The sequence below is a fragment of the Gekko japonicus genome, unplaced genomic scaffold, assembly GCF_001447785.1.
Source record: "Gekko japonicus isolate JY-2015 unplaced genomic scaffold, Gekko_japonicus_V1.1 scaffold5920, whole genome shotgun sequence".
NCBI lineage: Eukaryota > Metazoa > Chordata > Lepidosauria > Squamata > Gekkonidae > Gekko > Gekko japonicus.
The window spans coordinates 7,125-10,133 of record NW_015167236.1 but is presented as its reverse complement, the minus strand read 5'-3'; the positions used below and the strand labels follow the sequence as shown (position 1 = coordinate 10,133).

The following is a 3,009-nucleotide window of genomic DNA, read 5'->3' as shown; positions in this document are numbered from 1 at the left end:
CGGTTCAGAATACAAAACTCGGAGGGGCCTAAACCGACGGCGCCTACCGTTTTTCAGGTGGTGCTGCCTTCCCAGGATCCACACCGGCTCATCAGTTTCTGGAAGCTCTTCTAGATACTCTGCAAAAACAACAACTGTTCTAAGAGCGAACATACACTTTGTCGATTCTGTTTGGTTTTCCCAGTGGTTTTTGTCCCTGTTTGGCTCTTGTGCCAAATCTAATTCTAGCAGTGGTCCTGTCATTTTCTTATTAGTGTCACGCTTACTAACAGCATCTTAAAGGGTAACTATGAGACAGGCTGTAGCCTTTGCCATTTGCATTTCAGCACTCCAGCCAATACTGAAACTAGATCCCATGAGACAGGGGGCGATCATTAAAATTCACAATCCATGTCCTAAAATGCTTATTCTTTTGTTAGAGGAAACAGGCGGAAAGGTTAAAGTAAGCTGTCTCAAAATCCACTTTTATTTCCTAATCCCCAACTTTATATATGCAGAAAGATACTTATAGAGACAACAGTGAAAACCACAGTGTATTTCAAATAGCCATATTTACACAGTGATACTGGTAGAGGTACTATCATGCCCTCAGCTGAGCCACAGTGCAAGCCCCCCCCATTCTATAGAAGAGGAATAAGAGGGAAGACATTAGAAAAATGCCTGGGTCAATAGCTTAGATTTTTGACCAACCTAATATAAAATTACTTGCATATCAGATTGAGACAATGGGAGAAAGGGAACCTAACAGCTAAAATAGCTGCTTTCGCAAATGTCACACTGAAATCAAGATAATCTTATTTTATTTATTTATTATTTATTCTGGGATTTATATCCCGCCCTACCCGTACGGCTCAGGGCGACTATAATCTGATATTATAGTCCATTGTTTTAATGACAGCACTAGATGTTGTTTCTGTTTTTTCTGTTGCTATACAAGTTTTTAATTGTAGCTTTCAAATTCTTTATAACTGACAATAACTCAAACTGAATTCCTTTGCTAACATGGGGACAAGAATATGTACAGAACAGACTAAATACAACACAGAAATCATTAGTGACAACAACTTGAAATGGATCTAAAATAGAGCGTTATGATACACAGCAAAGCTAAATTGCTCTCTGACCTTTAAAAAACATGGTTGAATACAAACATAAGGAATCAATCGTTTTAAAGAGGGCAAAAGGCCTAGAGTTATCAGCAGTGCTTTCACTCGCAGCACATTCCTTTGCTTAATCTAGTGTCATGAGACAAAACGTGCCTTCCCCGTTGAAGATGGGTATAACTGCTAGGGAGAAGAACTCTTCAGAGCCAATTTAGCAGTCAGCAGTGCCAGCGGAGAAATATTTTGTGGTTCTCAAGAACAATATGAAACTATCTTTCTAATATCAAGTGATGTTAAAAGTGTAATTTAAAAAAAAATCCTGAGAAAATAATGTATGTTAACCCAGATGAAAGATTCAAAGTGTTTCTTTTTTGTACTGTAGGGAGCGTAACAAAGAGTTTGCAATTGGTGGGAACCTGCTTCTTGAAAGAATGGCAAGATCCAAACTTAGCAAGTTAAAACAAACAAATCAAACAAAATTTAAAGACATTTTTTACTTCTGGTAGTCTTGTTCTCATAAAACATATATTTGTGCCAAGGACTGATCAATCATACATCAGATATCCCAAAAGTCATGGATCATCTTTGACATTAAACTATCGGTATGCCTCCTGCCCAGAATGTTCACCCAAGAATTTCTGCTTGTAGCTATCCCAAAGGCATCCAGTTCCCACCCCCAGAATCAAAGGACAAGGGAGCAGAACGACTCTGCTACAAAAATGCCCGCAATCCACAGGGAAAGGATAGCAACTCTCGCTTTCCTGCAGGGTAGCTATCCCCACCCACTCCATACAGCTAGTAAATAACTTTACTGTGTTCCTTGCAGACAGAATGAAGCCAGTAGGGAGCAGGTAGAGGATAACACTGTAATAGACTAAGCTGTAACCTGAGAAGCCCTAGGTTCAAATCTCACCTCCCTCTTGGACTCACTAGATGGCCTTAGGCAAGCTGTTCATTCCCCACACCAGCAACACAAAAGCTATTATTATATTTGCAGCTGATGTAGTACATCAGGAGGCTCCCAGTTCAAATCATGCCTGTCTCCTCAACAAAACTCTAACTCTCTCTCTCTCTGCCAGGCTGGGATAACAATACTGGAATTATAAGACGCTGTAAAAATTACGAAAAGATAATGTACGTGAAGCATCTGAAGTACCTGAAAGTGAAGTATAAATGCTGTTATCGGTGACTGCGAGTACACAGCCAGAATGGTGAGCAGCAACTCCAGATGAGTGTACACGGGCACGCACACACACATGTGTGTGAGAGTGTCAATACTCTCAGGTTCTTCGGGTGCCTCCCCTTCCCCATGCTCAACTTGTGGTCCTGGACCAGCTCTGGCGTGCGACCAACTTAGCAGTGCACAGAAGACAACCACATTGTTAACTGTAACAACCTTTGATCCAGATTCGAGTTCTGCGGCTTCAGACCAACCCCGCTGCCCACCTGAATCAACCTTTGGTCTGTTCTTGCCCCATCGAATCCCGGAAAAGGTTACACAGACGGCAGAGGAACCAGCTGAAACACCGTCAAGTTTTTATTCTAATATTAGCATAGAGGTCTACGATGACCTCACTGCTCGAACAGTCTGACTCACAGCAAACATGACCCACACACGGAGTCTTGTGGCCACTCAAAGGTTAACAGATTTATTGCAACACATCCTTCCTTGGACTAGAATCTTTTCTATCAAAGGTGTAATAAACTGGATTCCGGCCCCTGAATGTTACTGCCACGATAGCTCTGTCAAAGCTTTTACGGCACCACAAGCATCCGGTGTGTTTGCACTGCTACAGTCAAACAGGGCTAAAGTCCCTAGACATCCCTCTAAGCTGTGGAGTCTTGTGAGCAAAAATTCTATTTTGTGAGCTACTGGCATTAAAGTTGTGGGTGAGCGATTTGGTTA

At 41.7% G+C, this 3,009-nt stretch overlaps 1 protein-coding gene across 1 annotated transcript in view; it reads right to left on the bottom strand.

Annotated features, from left to right (window-relative positions):
• Window positions 1–2,341, bottom strand: part of ATG4A (autophagy related 4A, cysteine peptidase) — a gene marked incomplete at its 5' end in the record, with an annotated part of 17,079 nt that extends 14,738 nt beyond the window's left edge. The window contains 2 exons of the mRNA XM_015413189.1: window positions 48–119; window positions 2,260–2,341. Of these exons, the coding sequence (XP_015268675.1) occupies window positions 48–119; window positions 2,260–2,341 (154 nt within the window). The remainder of the gene's footprint in view (window positions 1–47; window positions 120–2,259) is intronic.
• Between the last annotated feature and the right edge of the window lie 668 nt (window positions 2,342–3,009).